Source organism: Myodes glareolus, chromosome 4 (genome assembly GCF_982192425.1).
Source record: "Myodes glareolus chromosome 4, mMyoGla1.1, whole genome shotgun sequence".
Classification (NCBI taxonomy): domain Eukaryota; kingdom Metazoa; phylum Chordata; class Mammalia; order Rodentia; family Cricetidae; genus Myodes; species Myodes glareolus.
This window is the reverse complement of record NC_142029.1, coordinates 16,253,819-16,276,420: the sequence shown is the minus strand read 5'-3', so window position 1 is coordinate 16,276,420 and position 22,602 is coordinate 16,253,819. Positions and strand designations below refer to the sequence as shown.

The 22,602-nt window shown below is 52.3% G+C and overlaps 1 protein-coding gene across 2 annotated transcripts in view; it reads left to right on the top strand.

The window, feature by feature from the left end:
* Window positions 1-18,581: 18,581 nt before the first annotated feature.
* Cacna2d2 (calcium voltage-gated channel auxiliary subunit alpha2delta 2) overlaps window positions 18,582-22,602 on the top strand; it is a 130,396-nt gene continuing 126,375 nt past the window's right edge. For both annotated transcript variants that reach the window (XM_087905271.1, XM_087905270.1), the window contains exon 1: window positions 18,582-18,796. In XM_087905271.1, the coding sequence (XP_087761397.1) occupies window positions 18,582-18,796 (215 nt within the window). The remainder of the gene's footprint in view (window positions 18,797-22,602) is intronic.

The following is a 22,602-nucleotide window of genomic DNA, read 5'->3' as shown; positions in this document are numbered from 1 at the left end:
ACCTGCCTGCAGGTGAGAGGTGAGGCAAGGGGGGCAGGGCCTCTGCAGCCTGTGGTCTTGGAAAGCAGAAAACAAGACAGGCCTGGAACTCATCTGAGCTCAGGCCCAGTTCCAGTCCCTCCCATCACCCCAGTGCTCCTGATGCTTGATCACAAGTCTCCTGGGCCCTCTGCCTTCCTCTGGAGTCTTTGCCACCACTCAGATTTCTCATCCCCACCTCATCTTCATTCAGAAATTGGGGAAATGTGTATATACTGGGATGCTAAGGTGCACAAAGGCAGGGCTGCTTGCTAAGTTTGTTAAGAGACAGACATCTTGAGAGTGAGACTCTCTTTTCTTTCTGAATTCCTCTCTGGCACTGGGCTAAAGGTAGGGAACAGAGACAGAAGATCCAGTTGTCTGGTCCTCTGGTTTTAATGTCCTTAAACCAGTATGCTAGACAATGTACCTGCAGTGCACCTGTAGAAAGGCCAATCTGCCCCACCCAGGAGGTCCAAGGCTGAGTTGGAGAGAAGTGGGTCCTTAATGGAGGGTGAACATAGTCTCTGTACTGCTTGGAGAGTATCAGGAACAAAACTCTGCCTTTCTGGGACCCAAGACAAACAGGGGAAGATGAGGCCCTTGTTAGCACCATGAGATGGAAAAACTCCACCCACGGGTTGCAGGAATATCAAGAGGCCCCTACTCCAGACTTAAGAGAGACGACTGAAACAGAGGTCTAAAGGAAGGGCAGGTATTTTAGCCTCAGAGAACAGAACAAATGAAGCAGCCCTTAAAGAAACCGGACTTCAAGAGACTTGGGAGCAGCACATGAAGCATGACAGAGCTCCAGCTAAGGACAAACAAGACAAACATGATCACATGACCTCTCCTTGCCTTGGGTGAAGAGATAGACAGAAGCACCCTCTTCTTCCAAAGTGGAAACTAAGATTCGGTAGGGGCAAGAATTCTTGAGTGGCCGAGCTGTGACATATGCCCGGGTCCTATTGCCATCCCTCAGTTCTGACCGGAGCCAGGACTTAGGCTAAGCTCAGCTTGCAGCTTGCCAGTCTCCTAAACCCTTGAAAATCCCTCCCGGGAGTACAGAGTGTCAGAGGAGTAATTAAATGATTGAATGAGCAGAGTCAGCAACTGGAACGAGGCACCCGGCCACACCAGGTGTCCTTCCAAATAGCCACATGTCCCCACGTGGGGCCTCCAAGTGTTGGTGCTGCAGGAGGGCCTGTTTCCCTGCCACAGTGAAGTCAGGTTGACTCAGTCCTCAGTACCAAACTATGGAACAGTGGGCTCAGGGCTCAGTTGGGCAAACTGTTTCCTATGGGTAGCCTGTTCCTGCCACCACAGTGTTCCATACAGTTCATAGCCCGGAGGGTAGACTCAGAACAGGCGGGCTAGTGGGGCAGCTGGGTTAGGGGTAGGAGGGTGACTTATCCAGGTCCATCTTCAACTTGAACAGGTTCCTTGAAGTGAGGCGAGCTTAGGGAGAAGACCTACCTGGGGTTTCTTCCTTATGCAGAACTCTGACTCAGTGTCTCAGTCCAGCTCTCCCCTCCTCCTACCATCCCAACCGCGTTAATGACTTTTTAATAAATTGAAAAATTGTTTCAATACCAGATGCGATCCTGGGACATTGTTCGTGACTGTATTGAGCTTAAGTCAAATGCTTTGCGTCCCCAAATCCAACTGATTAATAATTACGAGGAGCAAGTCTGTCTTTACTGTAATGTGTTTAGGAAAACTGATGGATTTAATTTTTTTATCGGCCAAAGTAAGAAAATGTAATCTTTCTGAAAGTATCTAATACAACAATGCACCATAATTAGTTTCTCTGGAAACAGGCATAATGGAATAGAATAATAAATCACTTCTCTCGTCCGTTCCCTCTGATGGAGGAGATTTCCCCTCTGTGGGGCTGGGAATACAGCGGGAGGAAGAGTTGGTGGGAATGAGGTGGCCATGGCCGTGTGGCCCCGGCTCCTCTCGACTGACTCAGCAGATGCTGGGTCTACTTCTCCAGGGCCTCAGGAAACAGCTTCCTTGTCCCCAGACCAGACCCTGAGCATCATGCAGGAGCCAAGACCCAGGTTTTAGGATGATAGCAACTCCTGTTTGTCTCTCTAGCTAGACATGTATGGACGGCTTTTAATACCTCCCCTGTCTAGGCAGCCGAGATAAAGTGCCCTGAGAGAGCAGTGAAATATCGTTTTGACTGAGTGTTTAGAGATCCTGGGGTGAAGGAGTTGAGCTAGGAGTTCAGAGGAGGGTACCTAATCCACAGTGAAACTGCGCATATCTAACTACTGTGGCCTTAGTGTAAGCTGGAACACATGAGAGGCGATGCTAAAGGGAGCCGAGGGGATGAAGGGATGGGCCCATCCCATCCCACTAAGAGATATGGGGGACTGCTTACCCCCACTGCTCTGGATGTGGCTTATCAGACAGCTCAGTCTTCCTGGATTTGCTCCTACTCTGGGGCAGCCCCGTCTTCATCCCCTGCACCCCAATCCCAGGTCAACACCCAAAGTATGGACTATTTCCATTAGGGTCTCGATTATAGCCTTGATTCCCCCAACCCCACCCTGTTGACCAGCCACAGGCCTGCAGTCGGTAGTGACAGGATAATTGTTTGTTTTGCTAATCATGGCCAGTCTTCTGTGGCTCAGTGATGGATGATGTGAGAAGAGCCACACCCTCGCAGGCACAGGCACCCTCCTGACAGTTTTACTTGGACCTTTTCCCATGTTGTCACCTGGCTTCTCCTTGCTCTAGGATAATGGAGCCCTGAGGCTGAGCCCTAGTATCCCAGATCTGCTACCCAATTACCCTTTCCTTCCTCACTCTCCAGATTTTTTGTTTACTTGTTTGTTTTTTGTTTTTTATTTTTTAAACAGGGTCTCTCTGTAGCTTTGGAGCCTGTCCTGGAACTTGCTCTTGTAGACCAGGCTGGTCTCGAACTCACAGAGATCCGCCTGCCTCTGCCTCCCGAGGGCTGGGATTAAAGGCGTGCACCACCAGCGCCTGGCTCCTCCCCACTCTCTAACCTCTATTTAGTCCTACAGTTCAAACTGCAGGGGACCCTTACCCAAGTTAGAGGTTTGGAGGAATAGTGTGTGACTTGGGTATTTCAGATGGTGTGCTACAAATACCTGCAGACAGCGAGGTCCATCACTGACCAATAAGCTGGTCACTCAGTGACTGCTTTGCTTATCCTCCTTTGTCTTGGCCTCTGCTCTGAGGCTCTCTCTTCATCTATCCTGTGAACTTCCCTCTTGAATTCTCTACACTCTCCCAGCTGGGTTTTTTCTCAGCCTACATCCCATTCTCAACCAGTGCACTGCCTGAGTCCAAGCGAAGCTGCCCCCTCCCCAGTTCCATGTCCAGGAGGCTCCTTGGGAACAGGACAGATGCTCATGTGCTTTCCCCAGAGAGACCTCTTCTCTAGGAATCCCTGAGCCTCCTTGCCTGTCTACCTGCGTGACTTTTGCATCTGGGAGATAGAAGAGAGCAAAGAGCCCCTACAGGAAGAGTATGGATCTCTTGTCTCAGCCTTCCTAATCCTGCTGGACCAGCGGGCTGGAGAGCGTGGCTGTGTAGGACTGGGAGGGAAGGAGAGAAGGAAGGAGGAGAATTTGATGCCTTTGTCACTTACTCCATCACCTTCTTCAGGCTAAAAACAGGTGTGCCCCTTTTCTTCCCACTGGCCGTCAGGTGGGGCTGTACCTCTGGTTCTAGCCAATGAGAGTGGTCAGCAAACTCCATCCTATTTTCAAGCAGTCCAAGGAATTCTTCAGCTGGTGTGAGTCCTTTAGCGGCCCTGTCTTCATCTGCCAAGCAACAGTCAATCTTCCAGGCTTAGCGGTTTGGTCAGCCTGCTCTCCGTGTGAAGACGGCATGGAGCAGAGCCTCAGGTGACCCATGAAGGACATGGAGCAGGGAGAGGAAATAAGACTTTATTATTTTAAGTCACCAAGATTTAGATGACTGTTATTGCAGCCTAACTGTGTCCATCCTGACTGATGTAAGAGGGAGGATGGGCCCTCCTCTATGGATCAGCTTATGCTCAGGGAGGCCGGGTCCCCACGCTGCTCTAATGAGCACACCTCCCTATGCCTTGGCCTCCTGACCAGTGATCTGCCTGTCTTTGGGGACGGTGGGGAGAATCAAATAAGGGGACAGTGCGAAATCTTTGAGTCGTGGAAGAGTGAACACAGTGTAGGTGGGGATGATGGCAGTGAATTGTGAGTCCTGGTTGAGAGGTGCTGTTGCCACTGTGCGGGACTGTCACGGTGACAGCGGCTATGACAGTAACAGAAACACCAAGCTGTTAGCTGTAGTGTTGGCGATGCTATTTGGGCTGGCAAAAGGGACACAGATGGCAGTAGAGCCCATTCCTGTTAGCTTCAGCAGGCCCTGATTTTAATGAGGGTCCAGGCCGAGCGGCGTGCACATAGCCTTGGATGGATGGAAGGCCTGGAACATTGATTAATTACCTCCACTGGACTGGCTAATTGTCCACTGATCTCTGCTGTTCAAACGCCCTGCCTGTCTGGTCGTGGCAAGCCTTCCAGAGCAGGAATGCATGGTGTCAGGGCAGAGGTTGCCAGATCTGCCAGACCCAAGACCTCTTTATTTGCCTTAGATGAGCCTGTCCCAGGAGGCCCAGGGCAGGCTTTTCCTGGGGAGCTGGGTGCTACCCGACTGGGCAACCGTACAAAGCATCAGATGGTGTTTTCTTAAAAGCTGATGGGTACAATATGGAGTTGCCATGTGCCAATGGTGTGCTCTGTATGCAGACTGAAGAGTTGGGGGTGGGGTGGCTAGAAGATGGCCAACTCTCTGCTGCCTACAGAGCTCAGAAAAACAGCCTTGCCTCCATCAGCACTTTTATCCTTTCCACTCAGGACCTCTTACCAGCCTCGGTGGTGGAGGGAGTGGAGGGGCACCCTGGGTCCCGGGATGATTGCCCTGGCTTGCTTTCGAGGTGTCTCTGGCTACTAGAGAAGCTCTGATCCAGGCACCCAGGGTGATGCGTATGACGTGGCTATCTGAGTGAGCAGGGCAGAGCAGGTCTCTGGCTATAAGTGCGTCCATCTCCAGCCTATTTCCCAGATACTGACCGGCAGACTAGGGTCAAAAATGGGTGAGGCAGGTCCTGGGTCACACAGGGAGGAGCTGGACCAGAGCCAGCTTCCTGCCTCCCACTCAGGATTCCTCCCTCAGCCCCTTGGGACTTCTCGCAGCAAACCCAAGTGCTTCGTTCCCAGTTCTATTTTTTGCTGGAAGACACGGATGAAAATGGCAGGGCGGGGGGGGGGGTTGCCAGAAAACAAAACAAAAACTTACATTTTTATTTTTGCTGAATTGGCATTTCTGTCATCCCAATTTGAGGGGCTTGGCTTGTCTGCTCTGATGGGGGAGAATGCCTCCATTTAAAAGCAGAACTAAAAGAAAAACATCCACGGGCCCCATTTCACTGCGCCAGACACGATGAACAAACCATGGTCGTTAACATGATAAAAGTCACTTTGTCTGGGTGTAAAATTCATTTTTCCCCATTTAGCACATGGTGCATTTGCCTCCCGCTGCAGTTCCTAGGCTGCAGTCTCTTGCCAAGGATGTCCCGAAATTGTCCCCATTCCCTAGGCAGGGTGCCTAAGATCTAGACCCAGCACAACAAGGACCCCAACTCCAAGAGGAGCCTACTGTATAGTTACTCCCTGGGCCATTAGGCACCGTCCCTACCCCTGTAGCCCTCCAGCTCCGCCAGGCCTGGAAGAAACCTGGCAGGATAAATAAGTGGGGCCTCTGAGGGCTCCAGTGAGCTCCAACTGGCAGTGTCTATGACTTGGTTCTGTCATAGTAGCGTTTATAGGAGTCTTTCCTGCTTACCACTTGCCCCCCAACCTTTGCCTGCACTATATCAGCCCTGGGGTCCTGCCCTCACCCCATTCCTGATTCTCAGGACAACTGAGTCAGGGCTCATACCAACCACACCAGGCCTGAGAGTTCATATCCCAACATTGCCTATGCTGGTACCCACCAAGGACAAATGCCTAGACTGAGGCTGACAGCCTGGGTTCTCCTCCATCTTATAGTATAGCATAGGCATTTCCCCACACTTAGACTACATAGTGACAAGGGCCAGACTTTGAAATCCCTCCCAACTCCATCCATCCCAAAGGTTGCTCAAACATCCTTCATTCTCTCTCTTTTTTTTTTTTAACAGATATTTTACTTTTTTTGATTTACTTATTATGTATGCACCCCAGAAGAGGGCACCAAATCTCATTATGGATGGTTGTGAGCCACCATGATATTGCTGGGAATTGAACTCAGGGCCTGTGGAAGAACAGTCAGTGCTCTTAACCACTAAGCCATCTCTCCAGCCCAACATCCTTCAGTCTTTAGCCTGAAGTTTTAAAGAGACCCAGCATTGTGAAGCCCCGTGGCTATGTGTCAAGGGGCAAGTAAGCAGGAATGTAATAAAGCCCTCCCGTCTCTCCGTGCAGAAAGTCAAAGAGGACCTATGACTTTGCCGAGGCCCTCACCCTGGTTCCTTATTGCTCTATTGCCCTAGGTGGCCCAGAAAAGCCTGGGAGCTGACAGTGGACCCGTGGGTCAGATACAGCCCAGGGTTTCTTTGTGTAGCCTTGGTTGTCCTAGAACTTGCTCTGTAGACCAGGGTAGCCTCAAACTCACAGAGATCTGCCTGCCTCTGCCTCCCGAGTGCTGGGATTAAAGGCGTACAGCCCAAAGTTCTGTAAAGATCTGATAGTATAACATAAAGGGGACAAGTCAGGATCTCCAGGCCCCCTCAGCTCAGCTATGGAGGCTCAGACTACCTACTGATGAAGCTTTCTATGGGCAAGGCATCAGACACAGTGCCCCTTCTGGAGAAATGACTCCTGCAGGCCCATAGAAGGTGTGGGTTCCAAAGAAGGGGTGTTGTGGGTTTTTTTTTCCCAGAAAGGACTGGGAATGGAGCCCTTAGGTTGGCAGGCAATGCCCTGCCTCTTTGATTGGAGCTCTAGGAAAGCTCAGGCATTGAATAGGAGTCCTGATGTCAACAGGGAGCACCAGCAGGTCACAGGGGCAAAGAGACTTGCTGGATATTTTGTATCTTATTTATTTATTTTGTGGTGCTAGGGATGAAAAGCAGGGCCTTGCACATGCTAGACAAAGCCTCTATCACTGACCTACATCTCAGCCCCTGGAGGCCCTTTAAAGAGAGTGTTGATGTCTCCACATGGACTTTTCTGGAAGAAAACAGGACTCCAGCAATGCTATGATCCAAACTCAGGGAAGGCTTTAAATCGTTCCCTCCCATCAGTCTGGGACAAGGGGTCCCTGTTCCTCACGTACCGTGATTCACATGTGGCTACCTGAAGAAATACTCCTGGATTGCGAGCAAGAGCATAGCAGGGTTCAGTGAGTGCCTGGGGAGCTGCTGGGGCCCTAGCCTTGGTGTCAGAGCGCGCGCGCGGGAGGGAGGGAGGCGCAGTGCGCATGGCGGGCGGGGCCGGCAACAGCTGTTCACTTACTGAAGCTATTTTATAATATTGCCGGAGCTTTTAAAATAATCCCATTTCTGCGGAATATTCCCAGCTAATTGGAGCTGTCTCTTTCTTATTAAACAGAAAGGTTATAAAAATGTGTGTTGAGGGTTTAAGAGCAGTACCTCTCGGCTGCTCTGATTGTTATGACAAGGATCGCATACCGGAAGCCTGTGCGTGGCTGGCTAGGCCAAGCAGGCTCTGGTAGTTGGGCTGGTGTGCAGCAGGGGCAGGGCCAGGGGCAGGGGCAGGGGCAAGGACAGGGCCTGGCAGATTCTCCCTGTGGTACCTTGCACAGCACCAGCTTGAGGAATAGCAGCCCTCCACAGAACAATTGCTCTCTAAACACTTAGGCTGCTGTGACAGGGCTGTCCATCACCCAGGCCTCTGACTGGGGGAATTCGAATAATTTACTGAGAGTCAGAGGGAAAAAAGGGAAAAGTGATTCCAATTAGCTGAGCTAGGAAGCAGATGAGCTCGTCAGGACCTCAGCTCTGGGAAGATGAATAAACAGCCTCCGCTACAGGATGGGGTACAGTCCCACATCAGATCCAGCAACTGAGAGACAAGCAGGCCCCCAGGGAACCAAGAAACCCCCATTCTTCAGATGGGGGTGTGCAGCCTGCAGCTGCAAAAAGTTTATCCCAAGGTCACCGTGTGAAGGGTAAAATGACAGTTCAGATTCCTCAGGCTGGGGCCTGCCCAGTGCTTACCTTTCCTTGTTCCCCAGTCTGGTATGGGCTGTTCAACTTGACTCTATTCCGGGAACCTTGGGACCCCTTCACTTCCTCCTTCAGAGCAACCCCATTTCAATCTGTCATACACTGTGGGCCTGTATCAATTTTAGTTCTAAAATAACTTTCCTGTGGCTCAAAAAGCTGGGTGTTTGACGAGGTCAAGCTGACCTTTGTAGATGCCCTTACTGCTTGGCTATTGTTCTATCTGACCACATTCCCAGAGGAATATATATATACCAGAGACTCTCCCAGGGCCTTCTGTTAGAGCGTTCTAGACTGACTTGAACCCCACCTCCTGTTCCTAGTCTCATATTTCTCTCTAGGAAACCTCTTGGTCCAGCTTCCTTTCCCTGTGCACCCAGGCGGCAGGAAAGGCTTTGCTCACCAGTTCACCTTCACCAATTAAGTCACTCTGCAGTGTACCCCAGTTCTGGTCCTGCCTCTGCCTTGGGGCTCAGTTCCACATTGTCTGCTGTGTGCCAGGCATGGCTCACCACCTGTGATGGGCAGTGTGTGCAGGAGTGGGGACAGTGTTCATGCCCATCATGAACCTGGGGTGGGGGGTCATGAGTATGCACTTCCCACAGTGCTTCCAAACTCAGCGGTAGCTCAGACCGCCAGTAATCTACCAGCAGCCCTAAGAGGAAGACCAGGAGGCATGATGTGAGCCCATTTTCCCTCCATGGAGACTGAGGTACAGTGATGTTAGGCAACAAGCTCAAGGTTACCTGGGCCCAGTAAGATGCTTGCCTGACTATGAATCAGACCAAGGCTCTAGCTTGACTGTCCTTTCCACTCTGTGCCCATGGGACATTTCTCCCATGATTTGCGGCCACAACTTGGTTGCAATCCTGCCACCTGCCTGCCAGCCTCCTGACTTGCCTGCTTCAGTGCAGTGGGCTCCTTCATCACAGGGAGGCTTCGCTCCTCTCAACAGACTTCAGATGCTTCACTGGCTTTCTTGGAGCAGATCTACTAGCTGTCCAAGGTTCCCGTCACCTGAACCGTCCTTTCTTCCACCTCCAGGAAGCTTCTCCACATTCCGGGCACAGCAGGAGTCCTATGCTTCTCGCTCCTCAGCGTGCAGATGTCCCGATGCTGCAGTGCTGGGGTCCAAGGAAGGGCAGGGGTAGGAAGTTCGAAAGGCCCTTGACTCACCCCTAGAATCTATGACCTGCCCACCAACCTCATGGCATCAAATCCCCAACTTTCTTCTGTGAAGCCCAGATTTTAGGTACTTAGATAGAGCAGGCAGAGCAGAGATGCTTCCAAGAGGCAGGGCGTGGGGGGTGGAGGAGGGCAGACTGTTGGATCACTGGTAAAACCCAAAGGTTGCACTGACATCCTGGGAGCAGGCAGGAAATGCTAATTTGCATGCCACATGCATAGTTTTGCATATTGAGATAAGATGAGCTTATTAAAAAAAAGAGAGAGATTACAGCATGCCCCTCTTGCATTAATGCAGGAGGAGCTGAATCGAGAAAGTCTGAGCCTATCTACTGCCTCCCGACCAGCCTAAATAGTCACTCAGGACTGCTGGCGCCTCAGTCTACTCATCTGCCCAATCGGCTAATGTTACAGTAGGTACAGAAGGTTCTTTTGAGACTTAGAGATCTTCTGGTTCGGTCTTGGTAGGTAGTGAAGATGGAGGAGTTGGAGCAGAGGGGAGGAATGGTGATTGGAACTAGTCTTACCTTTAGGATGTAATATCTAAGATTCATTTTTTAAAAAAAATGTACCTGTGTGACAAGAAACCTCCAAAGATGTCACTGATTGTGTTCTTTCTTGGCCATCTGCTGCTGGGCTTGTGGCCTGATTTTAAGTATGATTTGTTTCCCCAGTAAGACTCCTTTGGAGAACACTAAGTTTTCATTTGCAAGTGGTTATCAATCGGAGATAGGGGCTGTGTCCACTTTCTCCTTTCAGCTCCAGGACCCCATCTGGTGCAGACCCGCGCAGGTCTGTGTGTGCTGCCTCAGTCTCTGTGAGGTCATAGGCTCCATGCCCTCTTTCTCTCACACTCTTAAACTCAGTGAGGTGAAGGCAAGGTCTCAAGACACTGCCAAGAGCAGATCTAGAGGAGGCAGTCACACAGGGTTCTTAGAGCAGTGTCCAACCTTCCCCCCAGGGATCAGATCTGTAGGCCTGCCAGGCTCGACTCTAGGCAGTAGCAAGCAAGAGGTGATTATTATCATAGTCATTTATCCATACTTGCTAATGCCTTATCTTCTGAGGGATTTGGGCAAGCCTGGCAGACCTATTGTCCCTTGGATGCTATCCCAGCCCCTTTCTTGTTTTCTGTGTAAAGAACCACTAGTGAACCCTGTCTGGGGTCTGCTCTCAGCCACCCCATGACAACCGGCTTGGATCTTTAGGTAAGCTCTCAGCAGTTTATTGCAAACTTCTGAGTCCAGATCCTGGTCCTCCTCTCCAAGGCCTCTCTTCCAGCAAGTCTCTCTCTTCACCTCTGCCTCCCTAAAACTTCTTCCTTTCTCATTTAGTGTTCAAGCCAGCAAGATAGTGCTGAGCTGCCAGGTAGGGCCAGAGAGAACTTCCCAACAAGCTAGTGAGAGTCAATAGGTAGAAGCCTCCTTATTCTCCCTGTTCCCATCTTCCTCCTCAGTAAGGCCTCCTAGTCACCCATTCTACGTTCCTAGAGCCTAGAGAAGCCTCCTGATAGCCTCACTTAGCCATAGTCATCTCTGACCACATGATGGAGTCATGGTTGGCCCACATCAGGATCCACAGTATAGGCTGTGGTCTAAGAGGTGTCACTGTTTGTTGTGTGACTTAAGGCAGCACCCAGAGAGCTCAGAGGCTCATTTGCCCAGCTATGGAAAGGAGCGAGAGTCCACAGAGGTGCTGCTGTTCTTTGAAGGGATTCTGAGGCTTGTTGTCTCTAGAGTGGCGTTTCCTCTCTGCCCACATTCCGGACACAGGTAAGGTGGGACCAGAATTCGTGCAAGGAATGATTATTCCTGGACTGGTACCCTGGACAATCTCCTCTTTTGAACATCATGCCTTCTGACATAGATATGTGGCCCTTCTGTCAGCCAGCCTACTCCAGGGAAAATGCTAAGATAAGGCCCTGGCCTTTCCCCTTTTCCAGCCAGGCTATTCTCATCCTCCTGTTTCCCACCACACGTGCTGCAGGGTGCGTCCCTTTTCCTGAACGGCACTACTTCCAGCCAGCAGAGAAGGTGGGAAGTGTGTTTCCACACTGACTGAGAGAGCACCAGCCCTATTGACTTTGCCCCTTTGTGTAGCCTGAAGAATCAGAACTCCTGGCCTTCATACCTGCCCTTACAGAGCCCATTTCTCTTGAGTGTCCCCTAGGTAACAGAGCAGCCTCCAATGTCTTCCCCTGCAGACTCTGTTCGAACCATCCCTTCTTGGACCAGCCTCACTGAAGAATTCATAGTTAGCGGGGTAGCTCACTGGTAGAACCTTAGCCTAATATGCAGAAGGCCCTTGTCTAATGCCTGGTACAGAACAGCAACAGAAACAATGTTTCACAAGAGCTGGGGCTGGAAAATACTTTCTTTTTAAGAGGGCTTGAGGAAGTACTAAATAACAAGACTCCTAAGTTCACTTGGAGTGTCTGTGAAGTCGATGGCTTCTGGGACAACAGACCTGGACTAAGAGGGCACTCCAGCCACTCGGGAGGAGTCACATGCCTCCTCCTTCCTCTGTCCCTATGTCCCCTCCCTTTAGCCAGCCCCAGGGATAGATGTGGGGTCTGCAAGCAGGACCGTAGCTCCAGCAGAGGAAAACTGCACCTGACCTACCTAGGGAAGCATGCATAGCCAGCGGCTGAAAATGTCCCTTCCTTGACTTGGCCCAGGTTCAAAAGGAGACAGTACCACCCCCAGGATGGAGGGACCTCACAAAATGGGGCACGGCTGGCTACAACCTTTCACAACACAGAGCTCCCACTAGCTATGCTGCCATCTTGCACAGCCTCAACTTCCCCTCCAGAGCCAAAAGACAAGCCTCTAGCCACATCCATCTTCAAGGCTCGACAAATGGAACGGGGCCTGCCACCCTCAGCATCATCAGTTAAATGAAGTCATGATGGAATCGGGTGCTGCCCTCCAGCTACCTGTCTTCCAGAGGTCAATTCACTAAGGGGCTGATGAACAAAGCCAACGGTCACTTCCAGCAGGGGAAGCAGACAGTTTTAGGGATTTCCCCCAGGGTACTTTCCCAGTCTATTGCTGGAGATTGCACTTCCTCAGGTTCAATTTCATTCATTGGTATCTAGAGCCATCATGTTGGAGCCTTTCTTTCCTGTTCTGTTTTTCCTCTTATTCCTGCCTATCCTGGCAGGTTCTCATATAGCCCTGGCTGGCCTGGAACTCAAAAACCCACCTGCCTCTGCTTCCTGAGTACTGGGTGCACCACTATCTTGCTCCATACTCAGGTGCCTTTCTCTAGTGCCAAGGGAGGGTGGTTGGTGTGAGGAGTGGTTCTGTCTCGGAAAGGCCCCTTTTAGGAAATGGCTCTCTCACTCCTGACATGCTGTGCGGAGGTGGCTCATTCAGGAGAAGCATCCCTGGCCTGTTGACTTCATTGACCAATTGATCAAGGTTCTCTTTGCCTCAATCTCTACACTTGCAAAATGACCAAGTTAGGAACAAACCATTTCCACAATTACTAACTGGGTGCTAGCAGCCTGGGCAGTCCTGCCCAGAACGATCTTTCCTACTCTCGATGGGGACAGTATCTGGCCCTCACCCTCTTCTGGTGGGATGGAGGGGCAGCTAGCAGAGGGGGCAATTTGCTGTGGCCACCAGGCAAAGGCGCTGAAGGGACATTAGGCGGTGATGAAAGGCTGCCTCTACCAAAGCCTGACTTAGCTTCACCATCGCCACCCTTCACTTCCACCTGGAGGCAGAAAAACACATCTCGTGGAGAAGTTAGAGCTGCTGTCAGCCCTGGCCAGGGGCTCTGAGGAGACTTTTATTTATTCGAAAACCGTTCAGACACCTAATGCTCTGCTGAGGGGACAATTCCTCTCTTTTATTTGTCCTCATTTTCTCCTGCCAGAGTGGGATGAAGGTCTGAGGAAAGTGAGCAAGACCAGCATCTGGGCATTTCTGCCACAGCAGTGGGAAGGAGGCATAGAGGACAGAACCCAAACACCAGCCTGGGATCTGTGTGTGTGTGTGTGTGTGCGTCTGTCTGTCTGTCTCTGTGTGTGTGTGTCTGTCTGTCTCTCTGTGTGTGTGTGTCTGTCTGTCTCTCTGTGTGTGTCTGTCTCTGTGTGTGTGTGTGTGTGTGTCTGTCTGTCTGTCTGTCTCTCTCTCTCTCTGTGGTAGAGGGGGTTTGAACTCAGGGCTTTGTGTATAACAGGCAGAGAAACACTGTATCGCTGAGCCACATCCACATCTAGTCTGGGCCTTGGTTCTTTCTGCTTACTGAGCCCCTGGATGAGCCTGCCTTTCCCCGAGCCTCAGTTTCCACATCTGTAACAAGAGCAGGTTGGTCCAGATCTCACTGAGCAACACCAGCTGTAGGACTACACAGGTGGCTGTGTAACCATGCCTGTCTGCACAGAACCTGAGCTAGAAGAAAGCCTGTTACAAGTAATAGAAGCAGTGTAGACTGCTTCCCTAAGCTCACTGGGTGATTGACATATTTTTACTTTCCTTCTTTATGGATGAGGCTACCCAGGGTCCTGGAGCCCTGGGTACAACAGTAAACAGCCTGCCTTGACATCTTATCATACGCACCTCATGCTGTCCAGGAGATCACACTGTCCATCTGCCTGCCTCTGCTGGGGGCTCATTCTTGCTTACTCACACACTCTTTCCCTGGAGAAAGGGCCCAGCCCGCTCCTCCCTCAGGCCTTTATGCAGGCTGTCTGCCAGCGATGCTCCTTTGTCCTCCATCACACAGCCACTCCAGTTCTTGCCTGCCCTTTTGTGCCACTCCCGGGGTCCTCCCCTTTAGGAGACTTTTCCCGACTGCCTGGGCCTCGCAGAGCACAGTAATTCTATGCCCTGTGTGATTATGTGCTTTTCTTTTTTTTAAATCAGCATGCATGTTTGAGGTATCCATCATATCTTTCCTGTGTATCGTGTTTCCCTACTAAATAGGGAGTTTCCAGGAAACATGGACCAAGCCTCTTCTAAAAACTTGGCTCTACCTAATTAACCAGAGTTTTCCACTCGAGCAGGTGATCTGAGTTCAGTGGCCCCTGTGATAATGGCAATCTAAGTAGGCAGCTACTGTTGCAATATAAAAAGTTCTTGCTCTCCCATGGGCCCCAAACTGGGACTGTAGCTTTCCCTGCTTCCAGACGCCAGGATAAGCATGTCAAAGTCAGGTCTGAGGCTATGACCAGCCTCCTTCTTCATCGTAGGAGACAGATCTGGGTTAATAATGCCATCTCCAGATTCAAAGCCTCATGTCCAGACCTTCACTAACATATTAGTGGCTTTAAGTAAGTTTTGTACCATCTCTGGACCTCAGTTTCCCCTTCAGTCTAAGAAGATACTGGAGGTTCTGCCAGTCTGAGCCCACGATTTTGCAGATGAAAGGCTTAAACTCCACATCCCTCCATCACAGTGAATGTTAGCAATTTCACTAAGGAGATTAAAGACTTTTTTTGTTCTTGGTTTTGATCAAATTTGTTTATTTTTTGGGTACGGGATCTTACTGTGTTGTCCAGGTTGGCCCTGAACTCCTGGGCTCAAATCCATCCTGCAAGCCTCAGATGATCCCGTCTCAGCTGGAAATATTCACTATGTGGTCAGAGGTGGAGCCCTCTTCTGGTTACATATGGAGGTTACAGTTCATCTGCACCATGCTTAGACTGGGGCATTTGGGGGAGCACACCCCTGCTAGTCTTTCCTCCTTTTCCAGGAGACTCCCACTTGCTTCAGTGTAGAGCCTGCCCTTCCTAGGGGATGTGTGACTCCTCTGTCTTCCCTCATTAAGCACTTGCTAAATGTTGAGTCCTGCCCTAAGGATATTACATGCTTTGGGTTTTGGCACTAGGTGGATGAAGACACAGGCAGAATAGATTTGCCTACATAATCCATAATGCCTGTTGCCAAAGTTGATCCACCTCACTTCCAGATCAGGCTACACTTCCTGGGCATAACTCTCGGGCTCCTCAACCGGCCCCCTGTTGGCTTCTTTATGCCAAGATTTCTTTGCTCTTTCAAATGACCACAACCTACATAGTACCTAGAGAGTGTGAGAAGGCCCGGAGAGCTTTAGGTGCCAACTTGACAAAAGTAGGGAGTGTGGGTGTCTTTCAGACCCCCAGGCAGAAGTCATCACTTGTGTGTGGCTGAAGAGGAAGCAGGAGAAATGGGGGGAGGCCCATCCAATTGTGGAGGGGCTGTTCTAGTACTTCCTGGCGTAAGTAGTTTGATGGTCTCTTGACTATCCTGTGACCAAGTGGTAAAGGTGCAAGAGTATGCCCCCAGAGAGAAGAAGCTGCAGGACTAAGGCCTCAGGGCAGGGGTTTTCACTGAAAAGGTTGCAGGACAGCCTGTAGGCTTGAGGGACAAGTGGGGATGTTGAAGGTGGGGTAGTTTGGGGGTAGAAATCTTGCTGCCCTGTCATAGTAAATATTCCTTCTGGGCTTCCTCTTCCCTTGAGTGGTATGGCTGAGCGTAAGGCCTCCTTGGCACATAGTAGGTTCTCTTTGGCACAAAGTAGGTTCTCCACAAAGCTCCGTCAATCTCTCTGGCTACTGATCTGACCTCCTGTAAGTCACAGAAAGAGCTCCTGCCAGGTCCCTGGCAAGAACTGGTTTCTTTCTGTGGGCTGCAATGTTACACGCCCCTACCACCCAACACCTTCCAAGACAGACAGTCACCTTGGTCATGGGTGGTGCTAGGCATTTCCTGCTGAACCCATTCCATAAAATGCTGCGGACATCTTATTCTCTGGTAAGCCACAATTGCTCCTCCCCAGATCTTAACCTGTGGCTGGAGCCAGCTGCTGGGAGGCTGAGGATATTGTAAGTCTCCCAAGTCGGAATGTGTAAACTCTTACTACCCATTTACTCTTAATTACCTCCCCTCCTTATTTGTCTTCCTTTAACGGCCTGTCAACCAAAATCTCCCGCCTTTCCCTCGGCGCCAGCGGCCTCAATTAGGTGCACATCTGCGGAGGCTGAGACTGAAAGGCCCAACTGCCAGCGCTTCCTGCCGAACTGACTGGCCCCAGGTGCTTGACGGCCTGGGTTCTCTCCGAGGACAGCACTGCCATCTTTGTGTCAAAGGTCAAGCGGGCCGTCCCTGACGTGTGTCAGGACATTGCAGAGTCTGTCTTGGGAAAGTACCACCCTTTAGAAGAAACCGAAAAGGGATTGCATCCCTTGGGCTGAACAGTTATTTGTCCAGCCAATGAGCGGGGGAGGGCATCTTAGGCCAGTCCTCCCTGCATGTGAGGGATACAGATGTTAGAGACAGGAGTTAGCAGGCTAGGAGGGGGATTCTTAACCCAGGCTGACTGACTCCAGTGCAGGACTCTGCCTTTATTCAACTTGGTGGTGGAACTGACCTGTCCAGAGTTGGGGACAGGGAGCAGTGGGTATTTGACTCAATCACACATCTGGCTCAGGGAGGGCCCAGCATGTGTCTCCTTGTAGAACTGACCTGACACAGCCTCCCATAGTTCATTAGGCCCTTCCTCTCTGTCAGGTCCCAGGAACTAGTGGCAGCCCAGGACCTCTGGCCCCCTTTGATATCATTAATGGGGCCTCCTGATTTTTAGTATATTGTCAACCTGGCCCTGAAATGTCACTCAGAAAAGAGAAAGTCATTCCTTTGTCACGTTCTAACTTATAGGAGTGGGGCAAGGATGGGAAGCCCACAGCAGAGCTGAAAATCAAGGAAAGGTTGCCCTGCGTCTCTGCAGGCTCTGTAGCCCTCAGTCCAGAGGCCACTGTTCTCTCCTTTCTCTGAAACCTCTCCTACGAGTGGATGATAGGTGACCTACCCGGGCGCGAGACAAGAGTCCCTTGGCATCTCTGAACTGAACCCAGCAATTAAGAACCCCTTAGCTTCATGTTTGGCAGAATCTGTGAGCAGCTACTGCTAGAGGGGCTCATCCCTGTGCCAGGCTGTCAGAGAGCATTCTCATCAGTGGGGGAGGGGGACAATGTGGGACTCAAGGGCCAACTTCAGCAGTCCCAACTGTGAGGGCTTCAGCTACCAGGTCATTTAACCCCTTCTCATCTTTTCCTGGCAATGACACTAGGACCTAAAGCGTATTCCTAAGAAAACGGTGGATTCTGAGAAGGTGACCCACAAGCTGAAAGTTACACAAGCCTTATCCTTGTAGCTACAGCAGGGAACTGCCAGGGGTCACTAGGATAGAAACGAATGGATTGTGTTGGGGTGAGCTCCCTGAGCCTCGACTAGAGGCTGTGCAAGTCCAGGGAGCTGAGGCTTGGGCTCCCCTGCACACGTTGCCTTGGCAGCAATGAGGAGCAAAGCAAAAGCGGAGGTCTCCAACCACCCAAACTCCTTTCCAAGGAGCCAGAAGAATCAAAATCCTTTTTTTCTACCAAGGGTTGGAAGTGCAAGCCCCGCTATTCCCCGCAGGAAGAAATCTTGAGGTAGCTCGAACTACTGTGGGTGGGACAGCACTGCCACCCTCCTCTCTGGTCTGCCGAAGCCTGCCATTTCATCATTAAATCTGGGACTCCAGGCCTTAAGCCTGTTGAAGGTCGAGCCCCTTAAGAGTCAGATGTACAACTGCCTAGGAGAGTTCTCACTCACAGGGCAGGGGGATGTTTCCAGGTCTAAATTGAGGGGTGGAGGTAGGGACGTACACTTGGCGCTCGGACAGCGGCTGGGACGTAGGGCTCGCGAGCCAGGACTCAGATCGGTTGCACGAGCCAATAGGGCAGGCTCGGGGGTGAACGGGGACGAGGGGCGCGCGGGCACAGGCGGGCGCGTGGCCGCGGCGGGGGCGCGCGGAGGCGGGCCGGCCGAGGAGAGAGAGGGAGGGAGGGAGGGAGGGAAGGAGCGACAGGGGAGGGCGGCGCCGGCAGGTTGGCGGCGACCGCTATTTGAGCGCAGGTCCCGGGCCAGGCGCTCAAAGCGCTTGGAGCCAGCGCGGCGGGGAGATCGTTGCGCGCAGCCCGCAGAGGCGCTGCGGCCAGTGCAGCCCCGGAGGCCCCACGCGGAAGAAGGAGGTGGAAAAGAGGCCGGCTTGCCTCCCGCAGCCCGCAGCCCGCCGCCCGCGCCCCCCCCCCCCAGCCCGCCGCCGCCGCCGCCGTCCCCCCCCCTCCCCGCGGCGCCGCATCTTGAATGGAAACATGGCGGTGCCGGCTCGGACCTGCGGCGCTTCTTGGCCCGGCCCGGTGCGGACCGCGCGCCCCTGGCCCGGTCGGGGCCCCCGGCCCTTCCCTGACCCCCGGGACCCAGCGTCCGGGCCCGCACGCCCGCTCTTGCTATTGCTGCCGCCGCTGCTGCTTTTACCGCTGCTCACCGCCCCCGGCGCCTCAGCCTACAGCTTCCCCCAGCAGCACACGTAAGTGGCCTCGGCCAGCCGCGGGACCCCGCGGAGCCCCGCGCTCTTCTGCGCCCCTCAGCCAGCGTCTGCCCCTCCTCGCGCCGGGTGTCAGGGCGGGGGCTCTGGGTCCCGTGGCATGCTGCAACTGAGGGTGGCGGCTACAAACCCCCGTGGGCTGGCAGCCAGGGTCCCAGAGCTTCTGGCTGCGTTGCGAAACTTCCTTGCGGTGCCCCTGCTTCCCATAGACTCCCCCCACCCACAAGGGGACTGAGCAAAAAAATCTTCAATCCCAGGGATGGAGCAAGGGGTTCGAGTCTGTCAGCTGATACTCCAGCCCCTGTCCTGGTAATAGAGGATCTTGGGGTTGGTTGAGAGAATGGCCAGAGACCCCTGTCCGCTAGACTTCAAAGAACGCATCTGCTCTGTGTTCTATCCCGGGTGGGAACCTAGCCCTTTAGAGTCAGACGTGGAATCAGACATCCACACTTGGTCCTCTTGGGCCTTTTCCTTTGGTTGGGGGGGAGGGTGCTGGATGCAGAAGATACCAGCACCTTCTTGCTGTGGTCAACGTCACCTGTTCTTGGCCGCCCACTTGAGGGGGCGTCCCTGGAGAGCTCAAGTATAAGGAGGTAAAGGTGCTGGGGTTGGGCCAGAAGGTGAATGATGGGGAGGACCCCTGCCTGCCCCTGATACTGCTGCCCCTGTCGCTCCTGCTCCTAACAGGGTAATAGCATTTCCAGGTTCTACCAGCCTCCATCTGAGTCTCTCACCTTCCCCAGGAGCTGGCAAAGTCGGGCAGATGTGTCTAGATAGGAAGTGGGTATTCTGGATGTGGCCTTTAGGACAACATCTGTTTCTTGACACCATGCCCCAACCATATGCCATTGTCCAGACACCCCTTTGGGGGCATGGCAAGGATCGCGCTTCTGCTTTCTGTCCTCGACTTTGAGGAGCCACCTGTCCCCTGGACTCCTTCACGAGTGTCCTGGCCCAGGGTTGGGCATGAGAGGAAGGGTCTGGTCCGGCTAGTCTGCGTCATAAGAGCGGTTCTGCCCTTGGGTAGGAGCCCCTGGTTCTGCCACAAAACCTGCCTACTTCAGCTGGCAGGTTCTCCCAGATGAGGAAAAAACAAACTCGGATGGAGCACTGCTCCGAGCCTGTCTCGCTGTCCTCGTTGCCATCCGCCGCTCGCCTCACACAGTCTGGCCGTGCTCAGGCAGGTGATCAGAAGGCAAATTACAGGTGCTGCACAGACGTGTCCTCTGTCAGCTGTCTGGGTTTTCACGAGCGCAGGGAAGTTCAAGGGTTGGTGGGGTGTGTTATCGTCTTTCATGTGCAGCGATGAAACTGGGCTGGAACTACGGCGTCTAAAAAGAGCAAAAGCATTTTTTATTGTTCTTTTTTTTTCCTCAAAGGCAAGCCACAGTTTTTTTTTTCCTTTCGTAGCTGTTTCTTTCCCAGCTCCTCAAGTGAAGGTTTAAGTAGTCACCTCTTTCTGCCTCTCCTGACCTCTCTCCCCTTCCCTGCAGCGTGCTTCCCATGGCTGCTGGGCCTTCCTGAGTCTCCCCTAGGACAATGTAAAACCCTGAGCAAGGGTGCACCTGTCCCTCCGCCCCCAGAAGATGTTGAGGAGGGTGTGACTACAGCCACACATCATTTCCCACTGGACACTCTTCTCCTTTTGATGTTGTTGGAGTTAATTCGAGGGTTTGGGACATGTCTTACAAACCATAATTAGGGGATGAAGTAGGGGAAGGAACAGGGGCTGTGGAGCTTTGGGGTCTAGTGGGAGGTGACGAACGTGTGGCATCGAAGCAGATTTGCCATGACAGGCAGCGCCCTTCAGCCGCCCTGGTCCTGTGGATGTAGATTTTATTGATCCTTGGAGGAGGAAGGGGACTCTTGTGGACCCCTCCTAGTGACTGCTTGGTTCCGAGTTAAGGCTTTTGTTAAATGACATAAAAGGCTGATGCTGCCGCTGGGGGTTTCAGGGTTCCATGGGGCTGCTCAGGGCTGGGTGGTATCTTGAACCTTCTCCCGGGTCAGAGTGCCCAGCCTCGGAGGACGCTGATACAGGTGGATTCTTAAGCTGGAAAGTAGGACTATCAGTCCCGTGGTAGCGGGATGCCATGGAACAAGCCTTCCGTGGGGAGGGCCCTCAATGATTAAGAATGCCCTCCAGGGTATGGAGCTGTGGGAAGGGGCCAGCTTTTCAAACTGCTTGGTTTTAATCAAATGCGGGCTTAGGATCTGGTGGCCGTTATCTCTCTGGCAGTGTGGCCGTCTGCCATCGGGTGAAATGAACCGAGCCATTAGATTATAAAGGGCAGAGGAGTTGCCACTGGAGGGAGGACGGGACTTTGGTTTTAGGAAGAGGGGCCTCTGTTGCCCACCTGGATCTGAATCGGGGTTTCAGATACATGTATCATGCATGGGTGTGTATATACTCTCGTGTCTAGGAGGATGGAGTCCTAGAACAACACATGCTTCCTTTTACCTGCTTCCTTCTGTTCCCGTTTACGCCCACCCCAGCGGTCAGGCCAGCCGGTGCTGCTGGCAAAGAGTTGGTCCTGGCTGCTAACAGCCTTGATGTATTTATGTATTTTCTGGCCCTCTTTGTTGCCTCCACACTCCAGTGTTGGGGCTTAGGGTCTCTCTCTCTCCTTACCTCCTTATTTGTCCTGTCTTCAATCTCTGCCCACCCTGGCTTGCCTGCCTTTTCGTCCTTTCTGTTGGGTCCCTGTACCCTGCCCTGTGGCACCCCTGATCTTCACGCTCCCCTGCTCAGTGGAGTTCTGGTTAAGCGCTACATAGGGTGCCCATCTGAACTGCCCACCTGCCTGCCTGCACCTCTTAATACAGGTGCTCTGCTCTAGCGATGGGGTAGGTTTGGTGCCTTCCTTCCTCCAGCTTGGGTGAGGAGCAGTGAGGGGCCCTGAAGGGTTTGTACCCCCAACAAATTAATGCCTGTCAGAGTATATAAGTGCTTCTCTTCTGAGCGGACAAATGGGGAGCAGTGCCCATGACAGGGCATGCGTCAGTCTAGCTATGGTTAATGGTGGGTGACGCGTGTCTGTCTGGGCCTGGAGTAGGTCTCTCTACCTCTCTGTGGCTCTCCCTATTGGTGGGAGGCAACATTACATGTGTGGGTCCCCCCTCTTTCCAACAACCTGCGCAGCTTTCGCAGGAGGGAGGGGTGAGGCTTCCAGGCCTGCTGCTGCTGTCAGTAGAATGCGGCACTGCCAGGTGCCTGCACCCCTCCTGGTGTTGAGGTTCTAGGGGAGATCTTTGGTTGCCGTGCCCTCTGTACCCGACTTTTATTAGGCTACTCCTCCTGGATAGATAGGTCAGACTAATCTCCTGAAAAGGGAAGAAGGCCACTTTAAAATGGGTACCTTCCCAGATTCCGCACCACACCTATGTCCCCAGAAGAGACTGATCCCAAAGTGACAAAGTAAAACTGACTCTCAAGCAAATCAAGTGAACCCTTCAGCATTCAGTGTCTCCTTCTCCCCTCTGCTTGAGTGTAGATAGACACCACCAGCTCTTAGCCTCTTGAAGGACACAGTTTGGAGGCATGCTGGGTGTCGGTGTGAGCCTTGTATGCTCCGTTTGGCCTTTAGATCGGACCCTGTCTTTTGAGATGACCTCGTCTTGATTTCCCCCCTGAATTAATATAATCTTAAGAGGCTAGTGGGGAGAAGCAATGGGAGAAGGGCAGCCACCAGCAAGTAGGAACCAGAGCAGTGACTGTTCATATCTGTATCAAGTTCACAAACCTTGGCTGTAGGACCTCAGCTGCCTGTCATTTCACAGTGCCCCGC